The sequence below is a fragment of the Candoia aspera genome, chromosome 8, assembly GCF_035149785.1.
Source record: "Candoia aspera isolate rCanAsp1 chromosome 8, rCanAsp1.hap2, whole genome shotgun sequence".
NCBI lineage: Eukaryota > Metazoa > Chordata > Lepidosauria > Squamata > Boidae > Candoia > Candoia aspera.
The window spans coordinates 64,695,062-64,710,791 of NC_086160.1; the positions used below are offsets into that span (position 1 = coordinate 64,695,062).

General features: G+C 38.0%; 1 protein-coding gene across 3 annotated transcripts in view; it reads right to left on the bottom strand.

Annotated features, from left to right (window-relative positions):
- Positions 1-15,730, bottom strand: part of AFF1 (ALF transcription elongation factor 1) — a 156,021-nt gene that overhangs the window by 41,855 nt on the left and 98,436 nt on the right. For all 3 annotated transcript variants that reach the window (XM_063310427.1, XM_063310428.1, XM_063310429.1), the window contains 4 exons: positions 7,490-7,534; positions 6,148-6,234; positions 5,004-5,040; positions 3,083-3,134 (listed from right to left, as the gene is read on the bottom strand). In XM_063310427.1, coding sequence (XP_063166497.1) covers positions 3,083-3,134; positions 5,004-5,040; positions 6,148-6,234; positions 7,490-7,534 — 221 coding nt within the window. The remainder of the gene's footprint in view (positions 1-3,082; positions 3,135-5,003; positions 5,041-6,147; positions 6,235-7,489; positions 7,535-15,730) is intronic.

Genomic DNA, 15,730 nt, shown 5'->3' on the forward strand with positions numbered 1-15,730 from the left:
GACAACAGTCTGAATTACACATTTTCTTGAAAGAACTGTTACTGCTCAGTTCATGAATATAAGGGTGCTTTCATACATTTACTGCATATCATTTGGAAAAATTATCCCTCTCTCCCTCCCCAACATAATGGGGGTAGCCTAATTTAAACAGCAGGTATCCTTAGTAAAGCATGATCAGCCAAGCTTAGCCTCATCTGCTGTTCTCAAACAAGGCTGCTATAAGTACTGTAGCACTAATACAACTGCTTCTCTATTTCTTGCAAACAATGAAACAAGATACTAATAAAAATTTAAAAATATGCTTGCCAGAAAATGAAACATACAGTTGCGTCATCATCACACAAGGCGGGTATGGTATTATACAAACACGCTCACATAAAAAAAAAACCACACTGTAGAAATGTCACATTTCTATAAATGTTTCTATCCAAACCTCTCTCCTCCTCACCTTTAAACTGGGAAGCTTAAAACTCTGCATGGCCTCATCTGAATTCAGGAGCCAGTTTTCAGTTTCATGCTAATATTGATTGGCATAAAGGATGGAGAGAGATGTGGGAGGGAAAAAACTCCTGGCTTCAGGAAGTGGGCTGCTTCACTTTGGGCAGCCACTGATCTCCTTTTTGAAGACAATCTTTCTGTTCCTGGTCTAGATTTGCAGCTCCTATGGCTGGAAAAAATATAATGTACCAATTCTTGGTGTACCCAGTGCACATTTGTGAACAGCTAATGTCACAAACCATCTAAACTGGAAGCATTATCAAAATAAAGGCATGAAATCATGCATAAACAATGTGATGCTTGTAGGTCCCTGAGGGCCTGTGTTTACCTCCCTACTTCATCTTCTTGTTCCTTAAATGGTGGGCAGGACTTGGTTTGGTTTGAAGCAGGAGTAGTAAAGTATGTTTCGAAGCAACCTTCCCATTTACCTTCTGAGAAATGAGTGTTTTATAACAAGCCCTCCTGTGGGAATTCTATGGTATGATTTCAAAACCTCAGATGTGTCATTGGTATTATATAGCAACTATTTCCAAAGAAAAGCGGCAGATTTATTAAACCATTTGAACTGTAGTGAAGCCCGGGATATTTCAGAGAACATTGGAAAGTTCAAATAAAAGAAAATTATTATGTGTTTTCTTGCCAATACCCAGGCTATTATTTACTTGTTCTCACTTGTTCTCAGCATCAGGATGTCTCCAGAAATGAAAACTAGTAAACGTTTTGTTTACTACAAACAGTTCTGCATAGTGGAAATGCTGAGGAGCTGCTGACTGGAAAAATCAAGTTTATTCATTTATTAGAACAGTCAGGCAAGATGGGACCTGCACTCTGCTTAAGTAAGGCCAAAGCCTTGGCAAAGATGTTAATCTTGGAGCAAACCCAACACTATTCTCTAAAATCCCCTGAGCCTTCTTCCCACAGACACTTATCTCCCCACACACTTTTTTTTTTTTTTCACAGTACAAAACCAAACAAAAATCACACTGGAGTCTATGGAGGAGGATCAAATTTGAAATGGTTGTTAAGGAAGCAGCAGCTAAGATATACCAGCACAAGCTCTGCTACACTTTTAAATCAATCACAGGATTTCAAACTCAGTCAAGCTTAATACAAACATCTAATTTTGCCAGGGAAGGGATCTTGTTTGCACCCTGTATTCCAGAAACAAACGGTGTGTGGGAGTGTGTATGTGAAAGACACAGACAAATGATAAATGAAATAAAAAACTCACTGACTGCATGGAACTGACAGCCTATTTTTCTCAATTGTAGCCAACCCTGCACTGAAGCAACTAGTTCTTAGAAATGCCCAAATGATCTCCTTAACAGTAGTCTACATATAAAAAAAAAAAGTTGAGTATCACGTTGCTCCCAAAATCCAGGCAGCTAACTTAGTGCAAACGCATGTTTCCAGGCAATTAAAGCAGATAGAGTAAAGCGTTCTAGAATGGGCAGAGTACAAACGCAGATGGCTATTAGCGTTCAATCAAAGGCAAGAGACTGCAAACATTACAGAAATAAATACAAGAATACGGAAGGCTGTCTTGTACTTGGTACTTCAGCCCAATACTATGTACTCCAATCGACTGTAGTTCTTGACAGTTGCAAACTGAGACTTCAACGTCATCTGTCTTGAAAACTGTGTTTTCAATGATAACTTGCAACGTCTCTTAAACTGAAAGAGCTTTACTGCTCAGCCTGCAATGGAAACTCTGCACATGCCCAATATCTTTATTCATGGCTAAAGGTTAAAAGAGGTCTAAATTCAAGCAAGTAACTCAACTGCAGGTTTTCACTACTGTATGCAACATTCTGAGAAGCTCAGCTGTAAAGGCGGTTTGAAAATTCGAGTGTGGTTTCTTATAATATCTCAGAAATTTCCATGGGTTGAAATGTTAGTATTCTGCATCACTCTTTGTTGATTCCAGATGGCTTATAAAATGGCACATGTATACGTGTGAACACAATATATAGGTGGCAGAGCTGTTTTTTAAAAAAATAGTAAAATAAATTGCAGAGAATATGAATTCTTGAATAGTTCCAAAACACAAAGCCAGTGATATATTTCCTTCCCCCAACTGGTTGTCAGATGTATTGGAACTTCAGTGTACTGGAACTTCACCAATTCAATTGGTGAAAGGAAGCTGAAATTCTGGAAAATGTCAGGTTGGGGAAGGAATATTTCATGAACAGCTTCCTAATAAATTCAAATAAATATAATTAATTAATTAATTAATTAAATGCCAATGGAAAATATTTCCCCCCCCCCGGTGGAATTTGTTGAATACTTCATGCACATAGTAATCACGCTTACTAACGTTATACTAGTGTTACAATGTTATATCTCTATACGTTAAGCATCTCCATTTGAAGCTAATGACAAAAGGTTCCCAAGATTTGAATGATCAGTATGATCAATGCATATGATGCAACTGCAGTGCCAAATCCTAAGTAGTTTTTTCTGCAGTTAAACACATCTCACTTAAGTTAAAGCTACCTGCAATAAATCTCCTCTCATTCACTAATGACTGACAGATTTCACTAATGAATGACAAACACACCAAAAAAAAAATGCAATGACTTACGATGTTCCTTGCTGAGAAACAGACAAAGTCTTCAAAGGCACATCATACTGCTCTGAAAGACACCAAGGAGAGGGGGGGAAGGCTATTGGTGATGACTGTTTCTACCTTTTACAATGTTTTTTACTGCATCTTCTCCCTCTGCATTACATTTAGGATGGGCATCTTTAATTCAACAGAAAGATAGATAAATAACTTAAACATCAGTACAGGTCTGAAAATTTTCTGTTTTTATTTTTATTCCCCGGGTAAAAGATAATGATACATCCAAATATATTGATGGATTTAAAGAAGTAACTTTATAAAGAGGTTAATTTGTCCCTGTCTCATTAAACACTATAAAGCAAAGGTGGGATAAACAGAAGCTGACTGCAGCTAAACCAGGCAAGCTTGAGATAATGGCTGGCAATATGAGAAAGGAGAAAGAATTCCTTAAGCAGTTTTTAAAGAGGGCAGAATTAATCCATACTGTCTTCTAATAATCATTGCATTGTAATGTAAGATGCATACAAACTGGCTACTTTTTAAAGCAGGATAGATGGATGATATTATCTAGCAGCAGCAGTAGTTTCCATGTCAAAATAATCTAAGCAGCAGGATATTGTTTTCGTATTTTATCACTGCTCCCATGTCCACACGTGTTACTGTGCTTTTCCTTTCACATCTTATGCCATGTGCTAGTGACACAACAGCCAAGTCACTGATATGCCTTGTAAGATCTAGAAGCAGTAGTAATTGCACCATCCTGGTAAACCAAATCCAAATACCTTCAACAATAAGTTGGAGTAAGGCATCCTTCTGCAGGCCTTACTAAATCCAAAAGTCAAAGGCATTTCCACCTATTGGGGAGAATGCCATTACTTCTTTCATAGTGGTCCTGCAAATAATCTCAACAGGGAAACTTCAGCTGCTGCTGCTGAAGAAGAGTCAGGGGAGATGCTGCTTGGTTTATCTTGACTCCATAATAATAATAATAATAATAATAATAATAGTAGTAGTAGTAGTAGTAATAATAATAATAATAATAATATATCTCCTTCTCCTTTTTCTTCTCACCTAAATGGAGCATCTTCTTCCTTGAAAGACCACTGAACCTCTGAAAAAATTAATTGGGGACTGCAGTCCCTGATAGGAGCAGCTAAATCCCAATAGGATTTTCAGGGGGAGATGGGCAGTGATAGAAATTGGAAGAAGGAAGGAAGGAAGGAAGATTTGGAGCCAGTAAGTAAAGAATATATAGCTCATAGACTGAAAATGTTTCACAGTTTAATTTCATGAAAGTTGGGATTGCCTCCTGAACCTTGAAGCACTGAGATGAAGGGAGAGAGAAAATGTACAGTTGACACAAAAGAGATGGAATTTCAAGAGACAGGATTAAAATTCATTACTCCTTAAAAGATGATCTGGAAAGGAAAGAATTTGGAGGGGCAATGAAACTGACAAAATGGGGGGTGGGGGAGATCCCTCAAAGAAAAACTGAAGCAATTGACTATGCAGCCCAAAAAGATTCTGGAGCAACCTGGTAGCATTCCTCATATATCTGAAAGACTGTCAAAGAAAAGATAAGGCCATTTTCTGTGGCCTTAGGAAGGAAGATTGAATCTATGGTGCTCACAGCAGAATTAAGCTTAGGGAAAACTTTTTTTCAGAGGGTGGAAGTCTTCAGACGGAGTCTAACAGTCCTCTGGTGCTAATGCTGTAGAACTGATGCATGGTGCAAAAACTTTGATCCGATGGCTTACATATCCCCATCCCTGAAAACTACAGAACCAGAATCTGCTACACTTGAACTCTAGCCAAAAGGCCAAGAAGCAACTCCTTTTGTTCAAGCTTCATGATACATGAATATACATTCTATGTAATCTGTCGAAATGAACAAATAACAGCAGGATAGAGCAATTTATAACTCTGTCTTTATACTTACTGTGGCTCTGAATTACTGATCCAGACTGCTGGGTTTCCTAGAAAGAAAGAAAAAAAGATTTTTATGTACAGCCCAGTAATTTTAGGAGTAAACTAACATAAGCAAATTTAATCAAGCCAAAGCCTCACTTTTCCTTTTTTTATGGCTGGAAAAATACTGCACTGTTTCACATTCTTCTTCTTATTATTATTATTATCACCATAATTATTATATTATAAATATTCATTTATAATTGTTATATTATTATTACAGTACCATCACATTGCATAGTACTTTCCATAGTACTCAAGTTAACATTCTAAATGAAAAAGAACAGAAAAGAATAGACATTGAGGCAGGAGTAAACAGGGAAAAATATGCATTTATTTCATTTATGTGTACTCTATCTTATACTACTCTATCTTATTTTGTTTGCACATGCAGTTACATACACACCACCTTTCATTGTGGCTTACAAAACCAGCAGGGTAGAGACAAGAGGCTCCAGAGCAAAAAAGCGTTTTCAAATGTGAAAAAAATGGGACAAAATCAAACTTCTGGTAAGCAATTCCAGGGTGTTATAGGTAGCAAAAGAGTATCGGCAAAATAAGAGCAGCTGTTGTGAGATTATTAACATCAAGTGAAGTAACTCAGAATTGTGTAAGTTGTCTTTGGACACCATAAATAAATCTAGTGTAGCTAATTTGGTCTGGGTGCCCACAACTCCTAAAATAATCAGGCAAGTATGGCCATAACTGAGAATTTTGGGAACTGTATCCACCCCTGTGGAGTGTACCCAGGTTGTAGATGGCTTAGGGTATCTAGGGTTGAAGGAAAGTGGAATTCTCAATTCTGACTTTCTACTATGGACCAATTACATGGAATGATTTCTAGAACTGCTACCTATCTTGAAAATAAAAGACTCACCTTTTAAATTACATTTTAAACAAAACAGAGATGCCAAAAACATAAATCAAGAATGTTTACATACCCACAGAAATCAGTTCAAAGGAATAGTTGCATGAAAAAACTACCCTATCCATTTATGGTTATTTTTTGCTTTGTCCTGCAAACTTTTCCCCTAGACTAGAAACAACAGGAGTTGAATGACATGAATTTTCATACATAAATTCATACATATGGAATGAAAGATTTGTTTCTTAACCTTTACAGGAAATGGAAACTTTGAAGGTTCAGCTGTGCTAGGAGTATGGATGGCTGTCAAAGGAGGTGGCCATGAATGGGTCATTTCCTGGGAAGAAATTGAGAAGAACGATAATCAACTCTTAATTCCCAACTTTATTACTTCCTCAGCTACCACAAGAATAAGAAAAACTTCCAACACTAACACAGGGATGTAACTGGAAAATTACAGCCAGCTTTTGTTGCCTGGAGTTTGAGGTGATCCTTGAAGCTATCATCAAAACAGATAGTCTTTGGTTCCCAAACATTTGAACATTCTGGGTTCAGAGGAATGCGTACCATCCTTCTCTCCTACTGTCATACTCCTACCTTCTGCTCCTGTCCAGAGTTTTGAACGCAATAAATAATGGCAGTGCAAGCGGCAGCATTAAAGAAAGAGGCAGGAGTATAAGAATATGCTTAGGAAACCCAATCAAAATTCTACTCTTTCCTTTTCTTTCTCTGATTTCAGTTTGTATTATCTTTTAGTGCTATATAACACTTTAATTAAAAAGTATTTTTTTTTTAAAAAGGAAACCCAATCAAAATCAGTGACTTTTGGATTCCAGCTTGTGTTTCTTCTAACAAGCCAAAGTCTGAAGCCAAACTGACTTGGATTTCTGCTTTATCAAAGGTAAGTCGAGAGCCAGTTTGGTGTAGTGGTTAAGGCACCAGCTAGAAACGGGGAGACTGTGAGTTCTAGTCTTGCCTTAGGACAAAGCCAGCTGGGTGACCTTCGGCCAGTCACTCTCCCAGACCTGGGAAGGAGGCAATAGCAAACCATTTCCAAAAAACCTTGCCAAGAAAACTGCAGGGACTAGTTCAGGCAGTCCCGAGAATTGGACACAATTGAACGGATTAAAAGCAAAAAAAGATAAGCCAAGCCAAGCATTGGATTCCCTTGTATGTTGAAGCTTGGATAGGGAGTTCTTGGTCACCTGTACTAGGAGGAGAAGCCAAGCAAGTCACGTGGGGCAGTGTGCACTAGAATGCTTTTTTGTAATGAATAAGCCAAAATTTCAGAGAATTATGGCTTGTCAGCTTGAATAAACACAGACAATATGTTATGTGTAGTCCTTGTTACTTTTTTTTACCTGTAATAAGCAATTATTTAAAATGTTCAAGATGGTATTGTGCTTGAAGCCTATTGATTAAGTTCTGCAGGGAAGAAGCCTGAACAGCATTATTGGGGGGGGGGGGAACCTATCATTTTTGTTGAAGAAATAATCTTAATTGATGCCCAGTAGTTTAAAAAAAATGATGAAATTAGTACTGCTTCCTTTACAGCAAAACATCTTTTTTCCCCTTAATATTAATATACTCACCTTCAAAATTTCTTCAACACAATGGGCTTCATTGGAGTAAGACTGCTGGAAAACACAAAGGGGGGTGGGTAGTGGTAAATCCATGAATTATTGGTAAATTCATGTACAGAAAGATAAACCACAATACAAAGATTTGATTTACGGTATCTGTTACAAGAGAAAACGGGAGTGATGAACGCTGGCATGAAAAGCCCTCTTTAAAGACAGAAATTTCTTCCCCTACTTTTGAGTTAAAAGGGTTACTTTTTTATGCTCTTCAGTTAAACTATATGGCAAAACCTCTACACAGCTGACAGAACTAGTCCAACAATGACCAACAAGTGAATTGGTCATTGTTATTTAGCTGATTGAAGTTGTGGTGGTTAGCTGATTGAAGTTGTGGTGGTTAGCTTGACCCACACTAATAGGAACTCCTGCATACAGTTAATTATCTTATCTTCATGCCAAATCTGAGCTTCATGCCTTAACAGGGAAATTCCAACAGCATCATGCCATCACTGTGGTGAACTATTTTTGCTGCTGTCTGGAAAGTACACAATATATTCACCACAGGAAGCTATTCTCCTGAGAAACTGCTCTAGTGACTGTCATAAGAGGCTATTCCCCAAAGGAATAATTCCAGTTCAGCTACAGCTGAAACATCTCTTCTGTTTCTTTCAAGACTTATACCACACCCCATCACTGTTACAGAAATGCTTAGGAATTCACCCCCCTCCATTACACTCATGCTTAAATGCTCCAGCCTTCTGAGGAAAGTAATTTTCATCTGTAGTACTGAGAATAAGGCAAGTCTCAGCAAGATTCCAGCATATTATTCCAACATGTTTTAGCTTCCAACAGTGAATTAGAGCCAAGCTTCTTCAAGCAGAAGACAAGCGTTTCAGACAACTGCTTAAAATTATGGGGGGGGGGTGTCTTTAAAAATAACATTCATAATTAAGTACTGTTTAAAGTACAGGAGTAGTCTAGTGATACTAGAAATCTAAAGTCAAATTTTGGTGGGAAATTTGTGAACTGATAATGTACATTTAAAGGAGTCCTCCCACATCCTTAGTCTTCTGGGGACTAGTTTCTTTGATCTCTCATCTCCCCCACGTTTCACACAACTACAGTACAACCCCTAATTTCCTGGACTCTATATAGAGATTCCCCACCCCCACCCCCACCCCCACCCCCACCCCAAAACGCACACAAACTCTGCTCCTTTCGTCTCTTATGTCCCTGCTCTCTTCATTTTCTCTTCCCTTTCCCATTTCTGCATGCTGTTTCCTCAGTCCTCCATCTTCTTGATAAGTCAGTGTTAGATGAGCATTAACATCCCATTTCCTTATTATGTCCATCATTTGTCAAAAATTATTAAAGCATTCTATGACTTCACAACAGTTCAGCCATTCTAGGAAAGTTCTCCCAGATGGCCAATCTTTTATTTTTCAACCTAAAATCAAATGGGATACACACCTGTGTCTTTTTAGTAGCTTTGCATCTTTTAGCAGCTATCAATGCATGTGTTTTCCCATGGCTGAAGCCAAGGGTGGGTTGTAGGACAGATGCTGAAACTTCAGACTGAGACTCCCTGTAATGTTGCAAAAAACTTAGAAGGGGATCACATGGTTGCCTCACAAATCAAGCTTGGATTTTTGAATATTACTAATCCAATGAAATAATTAGCTCTATTGGAGGGAAGCACAGAAGTTCATCATTTTAGGGGGTCAGAGTATCACAATGTTTGAGAATTACAGGGCTACAATTTTAGAAAAAGTATTCACTGTCTCCTGCAGTAACCCTTTTAATCAAATTGCATAGCAGATATCCAGACAAAGGTCCAGTATATTTATGAGCCAGTCTGTGGAAGGCAAGATGTTCAAGAACTAGAAGTCTTTGATCAAGGCAACATTGTACCTATATTGTACTCGACTCTTGCAAGAAACTCCAAAGCCTGGCAAAGATGCTTGAGGCACATATTCACCCAAGATCTCTTTTGCAACCCCTTTCCTCCCTTAAAATGAACTACATGCTTCTCTCACAGCTTTCATTCTTGTTAGGAATGGTTGTAAAGAAGTACTGCATAGTTGATAGACTCCACTGATTTCCAAACTTCATAGTTGCAAGTGGTCAGAAAACATTAAAAGAAGGAAAGAAGACTTGGCTGGAAAGTATGAATCCTGCCTTTTATATGCCAGTTGAACAGTCAGAAATAATATCATTTTCAGGAGGATGAGTTACAACATGGTCTAATAAAACTGGGGATGGTTTCTTCTCTGCTATTGTTTTTAGAAAGCTAGTGAGGATATGATTTTGCTCAAACAGAAATGGGTGTATATTAATTAAAGCTCCCTCTAATTCTTTCTCATTATCTGAGCCCTGAATTGGAGTGGGTATTTTTTCAATTCAGATAAAGAAAATCAAGAAACCACTTAGCACTGTATAACCTTAATCCTAAATCTCCACAGATACAGAGCCTTGTCTAACACCACCCAGCGAATGTGTTACCATCTGATGGTAAGATTCAAACCAACGGCTACCTGGCTAACACTTCATTGTCTCAACTATACGTCCTGCAAATTCTCACTATACTACAAAGCACTCTTGAACAAACAGCAAGTCTTCCTTGTTGCTCTTCAATGAGTACAGCGAATACACTGTGCTGTTTACAACACCCATAAAGCAGTAACATCTCCTGGATTCAAAACGCTTTAGTTTCACCACAGACAGAAAGCTGAGGCTTAGAAAGAAATTGGGCAAGATACTGCCTGTATGATTTTTATGACCCAATTCTGAAAGGTTATTCCCAGTCAATGTATCCATTTTCTCCTTTTTTATTAACTTGCAGAACCAGTCAATAAAGAAAAGGGGCCTGCTTTCATGCTCATTAGATATGTGAAGTAGGCAAAAAGACAGCTATTAATGAACACTATGAAGTGCGCACAAACTTCCAAGTTTCACAAAACCTTCTCCCGGCCACTAGGCTAAATGTAAGCATAGCACAACCTTTCCCCACTTGGTGTTCTCAAGATGCATTAGACTTTGATCTCTATCATCTCCTGGCACATCTGGAGAGGGCCCCCTTTGGAATGAGATGGCAGGCTACATGATTCACAGTTGTAAACAGTTGAATACTTGTGATGGGCTATAGGCAAAAGCTGAAACAGCTTTAACAGTCAAGCTAGATTTTAATCACTGCAATTTTTAAAATTTTTATTGGTTAAAAATATGTATTTCTAATCTCAAACATTTCTGATCAATAGGTTTCATTTTCTGTTACATTCAGACATCACACAGCTCAGCCTTACAGTCTAGAACAGCAGGAACCAGCAAGAATGACCCACTGCAAAAAGCAGGCTCACAGACTCTCCTCTCCAAATTTGCCAGTGAAAAGGTATTTAAAAGATTTCACTTCTACTCTTAATTAACAATAGCTTGCTGGAGTCTCTGGAACTGTGTTTACTGTTAATTATTGTTAGAGAGTGACTGGTTTCAAGCTAACCATTAACATCAGCTACAGTTTGGATTGGGCAGCACAATAAACTACTGAGCAGAAGTAGAAGCAAAATATTTCTTCTCAGAGCTCTGCAAGAGGAGATGACAGGAGGAACACATAGGCTGTAAGGACTAATGAGACTTGCTTCTTCCTTCACGGAAATGAGGCAAAGATGGCTAGATCAGAACCGCTTCAAAATGGAAAGCGCCAACAAGATATATGCCATTACAATATATAATGAAGTTGCCTTATGTTGTCAGACTATGCAGTCCGTTTTATCCAAAATGAAACTGAAGCTAAGTGCAGACAGAGAAACATTTTCATGGAGACTGGGGAATATTAGATGGGAGAACATATACTTCCTGGGTTTCTTCCTTAAACATTTATATGCTGCTGCACCTTTTTGAGTTCGGTTCAACACACTTCATTATACTCTTCCATAGCTATGCACAGGCATTAACACTGGCCAACAGGGACTCGGAATGTAGAAGCCATGACTTTCCACAAAAACAACCACAGAATACCTTCAATCAATCAATCAATCAATCACAAAAATGACATACTGTAAGATTACAAAAATTTTTGTAAGATTTCAGTGTTCTTACATAAGGGCTCGTGAGATCTTAAAATACAATTGTCAAAATCTTGCAAGAATTGGACCATTTTTAACTTTTTTTTTAAAAGAAGGGGGACACACATAACCACAAGAAATCACATAATGGCATCATGTTGCCAATCCATTCTGTGCATTAAATACTGACCGTACCCAGTTTTAACATCAGAAGCTTTATTCACATTAGCTTGGATGCAAGATCCCCTTAGCTAAACCTTGTGTTGGGATCAGGGTCTCCTACTGCAATCTTCACCAATAATCAAATACGTTGGGAGGATTGATATACACTGACTGGCTCCCCAACATCTCAAGTAAGGCCTTTTGTGTCATATAATTTCTTTTAACATCATAGACCACAATATTTTGTACCACAGTGCTGTACATTTCCTACTTTGCTACAGATTTTCCCTAATTACCAGCTCTGTGTCAAGGAGAACCAACATTCAGTTCTTCAATTTTCCCTATATATTAACCACTCTGCTTCTTTCCATCCTTTTAAAAAAAATTGCTCCTGGGACTGTTCTAAGGCCAAACTTTCTTCCTTATTCTCCTTGAGGAGGCATATGCGTCCCCAAACCTATCATATAGTTTCACCTGCAGAAGGTTTCCATAGTTACCACACATCTGCACATATGGGTCAATGGGCCTTCAGTACACCTATTCATTTTAAAAAGGAAACCAACACTCACCACCTTCTCACTTTCCACATCATTTTAAAGGTACATTTTTTGGTTTTCCAGTGAGAGAATGTAAACCACTTGTAGTTGCATGCGTGGTGCATAGAATTAACACCTTTTCTTAAACTATTATCACAGGCTGCAGATATTTTAGTTGTGTATGTGTCAGTCTGCTGCTAGAGAGCCTCAGCATTCATCTGCTAAACCACAAGTCAGCTGTAAATTCTCTGAGTGGCTTTAACCCAGTCCCCATCTCTCAGTTCTCATTTGTACTTGGTAAAATGAGAACAAGAGTGACCTTCCTCTCTGGATCAGCAAGCAAGTAACATATATCAGTCAAGACAACTGCTCTGCAAATTATTAATAATAACCTTTTTCATAAGCACATCAAAGTGGTTTTATGCAGTTTGGAGTTAAGTACATCCAGTTAGAATTACAAAACAACATAAGCAAATCTGAAGGGTATCAGATTGAAGAAGACTTAGGTTGAATAAATTGTGTCAGATATGAAAATATCTGAGTATTATAAGACAACCTCCTAAGTTCCTCAGCACAAGGACATCAAAAAGCCCTGAGATATTGCAGGCCAGGGGTCAAGTTGGCAGAGTGATCAGTCTGTGTTTTTTTATGAAATTCTTAATGTTATTCTGATTATTACCTTGGAAAATCCTTTGTAATAGTTGGATTATAAATCTAAATTCATTCCAGTGATTGCCTAACTTGGCTAGTAGTTGCGTCTTTTGGATTGGAAGAAAAGGATGACCTCAAAAGCTACTCTTACAATTTTCCAAATTGTCAGTTTCAGAAAATGGTCGTTGTTGAGATACCTATAGGCAGTTTTTGTACAGATTCCATTTTCAGTAGGGATTAGGAAGCATCTTCTCTTTCAAAGGAAAGTTGGGTGCGCTGCATATGGATTTTTTAAAATTTTAGATGTGGGGGATTAGGTCTGCTCGATTACCCGAACACAGAGAAAATCAGACCCAAATCTGCCAACTGTGTGCTTATTTATATGTTGCTGGCAGAGGAGCTTGTAATATATGAAAGAGGCAACCAAGATCAGGTTTACTTGAATCAAAAGTTGGAATACCTTAGTCCTAGAACTCGTTTTTCAGTGACTGAACTCTGCTGTGCTACAGGTGAAAAGGCCACGCAAAATAATGATGACTTTGTGCCTATGTCACCATCCTACCCTACCTAACCTTTTATTCCCCCTTAAAAATCTTTTCTTTGGGTAATTTGAATATCTGAGCATTTTGGGGTTCTCTCTACTTGCTTTTTCTCTTCTTCTTTCATGATCATAAAAAAGATATAGGCAATGTGTGGTTTACATGCAGAAATGACTCTTATCACCTAATTCCTCTGTGCCAAAGCTGCTACTGCAACTCACTAGGAAGACAGCTTGTTTCAAGGAGCTTGTTTGCATATCTTCCTTTAAACCAGTGCTTCCCAAACCTGGGTAAATTACCCAGAATTGAGTAAAAGTAGTTTTTCTTTTGGTAGCGACACACGAACCCATTAAACTGGCTTAAAAGTGTTTTACCTGCATTGAGTAAAAGGGACTTTCTGATAAGCGGTTTTGGGTAATGAAGGAAAACGTTTGGAAAGCACTGCTGTAAACTGACCCAACTAACAGAATTTATTTTTATTTTATTTTAGATTTATTTTCTATCCCACCTTTATTATTTTTATAAATAACTCAAGGCGGTGAACATACCTAATACTCCTTCCGCCTCCTATTTTCCCCACAACCACTACCCTGTGAGGTGAGCTGGGCTGAGAAAGTTTTGCAATGATTACTACCTATTCCACATTTGTGACTAGTTGAACACAACTGTCAGCTAGAAACAAAACCTAACCCATTGAATTTTAGTGTTCTCAAAGGCCATCTAGTCCAAACTCACACTGAATGCAATAAACCTGTTTTATTGAATGCATGTGTGTTTGCATGTGCTAGTTATTTATTTTTCTTTTGAAATTCAGATTTGTAAATCGTCTGGTTGGCTGCAATAAATCATAATTACATCCAAGAAACAAACAGGGAAACTTTCAAGTATAGGTAAACCATACCACTCCAGGAATGGAACATTTTGGACTTCTTCAGAACGTTCTGTGCCTCCTTCACATCATGATGATTTGGCTGTCCACTGTCTGAAACAGTAGGTTCTGCACACCCATAAAAGCTTTATAATATGCTGTCTATTGTAGCTCAGGCAAAACATGAGCAGTGATACTTGACCCACACTGACTTGGTTCATATAATAAGAGTCCGACCCATAGAATGCTGAACTCAGACTGAAAAGACTGCACCCTAATGACAAAGTAATCTTGGATCAGTCACTTACTCTTAGGACGACCAACTTCAAAAGTCCTGCATTCTCCAAATAAGCTGGATGTCACACAACAATTCCCAGCAGCAAAACCTGACTGAAGTTTATGAAATTATAGTTGAGCATGTCTGGGGAGGACATGAGATCAGAAGGGCTACCCTACACTCTACCCTCATGTAGGCTTGTCTGCAAGCTCATTAATTGCTTGGATTCATAATACACACAGAGAGAGTCTTCTGAAATACACTCTTCTGGGTTTAGAGTCAAATCAGATGGAATACAAGGAGGTTTATGATTAGATATTTCAACATTTTCATTTCATCTAAATCTACTCTGGCATGGAAAGAGGAATATATAATGCTTCCCTCATCCACATAACCATCCTCTGCTACTATTGTTAGCCCTGAAGTCAGAAAAGTATATTTTTAAAAAAATTAAATAGACATGTTAAGATCTCTCCCAAGAATCATCTAATCTGACTCAAATATTTTGCATATATACATGGGAGTAAGTCCCAATATATATAATGGACTTCCTTCTGGAAGAGCAATGTAATTGTGTTATCTTTCAAGGATCACTTCTCAAGGGGGAATATAAATATTTGAAATCATCACACATCTTATGTTCATTCTAAGCCTTTGGACAAACTGCAACCGTTTCATCATGTTTGCAGTCAGAATAAATCAGAAAACTAACAAGAAAGCACATACACGTCTCAGAGAGAGACGCATACAACAGCAGCTGTAAATACTTATCAACATGGATTTTAAACCTCAAACTTCTTCTTTTTATATAATTGTAGGCCACCCATGAGTTAATTCATTCAATATTAACATCCACCCAAAAAACCCTATACTGTAATGACATTTTGCTGTCAAAATGGCTCAAATGTTACAGCTGTGTAACATGTAGAAACTTGCAGTTATAGGTATGGCTAATGAATATTTGGTTAACATAAATCTGATTCACCCCAACCTATACTTTCCAGATGTGTTGAGATTACAATTCCAAGAAATCCTCATCACTTGTGTCCCAACTTTTCAGAGGAGGCACTAGGTTGGGGTAAAGTTGGTATAATATATGTTTCAGTCAAGGAGAAAAGCAAGATGCTATACATTATCCCAGCCTTCCTCAACTTTTTGA